Below are 1,086 nucleotides of genomic sequence, written 5' to 3'. Positions count from 1 at the left end.
GCCTTATATACATTGAAATATTTACACACAAAGAGGTCATAATATACTTTTATTTTTATTTTTTTATTTTTTATTTTGGCTTAACTAGCGTAGTGACTAGCTAATTGAGGGTTTTTTAAGGAGATATGGAAAAAGTTTCCTAACTGACACACGCCTATGTACAATGAAAGGGTGAGGATAACCACAGTGTTTGAGTAATTTGATAGGGTGAGGTAGCTCACTATGGAAATTTTGAATAGCCAAAAAACGGCTATCATTAGCCCTCCCCCAGGATGATGGTATATTCATGTACCATCATAAAGCATCTTTTCCAAAGAGAGTGCTTCAGAGTCCTTGACAAGACCTTCATTGTTTGGCCCCTCGGCATTTTGGCTTGAGTTACACTCATGCTTCATGGAACAATACTTACATGAGATAGCTACCTTTTGACAGATCTTTGGTAGATCCTTTGGTAAAGGGCGACTCAAATGGGGCTTCAAGCGAAACCCGTTTACCTTTCTGGAGTGCTCTTTTCCATTCAAGTCCATAAGTTGATAGTAACTTGAATTGAAAGCCTTCTTGACTATGTATGGCCCCTGCCATCTAGTTTCAAACTTGGCATCAAAACGATTATCGAGCTGATTGTCATACCTTAGCACAAGATCTCCTTCATTGATGTCTTTGTCCTTCAGTTTCTTGTCAAGCTTCTCCTTTGCTTGTGTAGCTTTCCTCTTGTAGCACTCGTATGCTGCTTCTCTTTTCCACTCAAGCTCAGCTAAGGTAAGAAGTCGATCCATCCATGCTTCTTGATCATCTTCTGCTGCTTTGCCATGAAGTCGCATGGTTGGAATGTTGAGATCAATTGGCTATAAAGCCTCTTGACCAGAGACCAAGTGAAATGATGTGAACTACGTGGCTTCCCTATATGTGGTTCGATATGCCCACAAGGCACCATCCAAGAAGTCATCCCACAACTTTGTCTTGTTTTTCACCATTTTTCTAATGATGCCTGCAATGACACCATTAGCCTTCTCAACCGAACCATTTGACTATGGGTAGTAGGGTGTATTGTGGCGATGTAGAATGTGAAGTTCTTCATAGACTTCT

At 40.4% G+C, this 1,086-nt stretch overlaps 1 protein-coding gene across 1 annotated transcript; it reads right to left on the bottom strand.

Annotated features, from left to right (window-relative positions):
• Positions 1 to 284: 284 nt before the first annotated feature.
• LOC147424936 (uncharacterized) lies at positions 285 to 821 on the bottom strand. Its single transcript, XM_086500006.1, has one exon. The coding sequence runs from the start codon at positions 819 to 821 to the stop codon at positions 285 to 287; it is 537 nt and encodes a 178-aa protein (XP_086356132.1).
• Positions 822 to 1,086: the final 265 nt, after the last annotated feature.

The sequence above is a fragment of the Adiantum capillus-veneris genome, chromosome 25 (genome assembly GCF_014529385.1).
Source record: "Adiantum capillus-veneris isolate H3 chromosome 25, ASM1452938v2, whole genome shotgun sequence".
Lineage (NCBI taxonomy): Eukaryota > Viridiplantae > Streptophyta > Polypodiopsida > Polypodiales > Pteridaceae > Adiantum > Adiantum capillus-veneris.
The sequence above is the reverse complement of the archived record's forward strand: the minus strand, read 5'-3'. Positions and strand labels throughout refer to the sequence as shown.

What these genes read in the sequence shown, in the direction of transcription:
- LOC147424936 (XM_086500006.1), bottom strand. Translation starts at nt 821, where the DNA reads ATGCGACTTCATGGCAAAGCAGCAGAAGATGATCAAGAAGCATGGATG.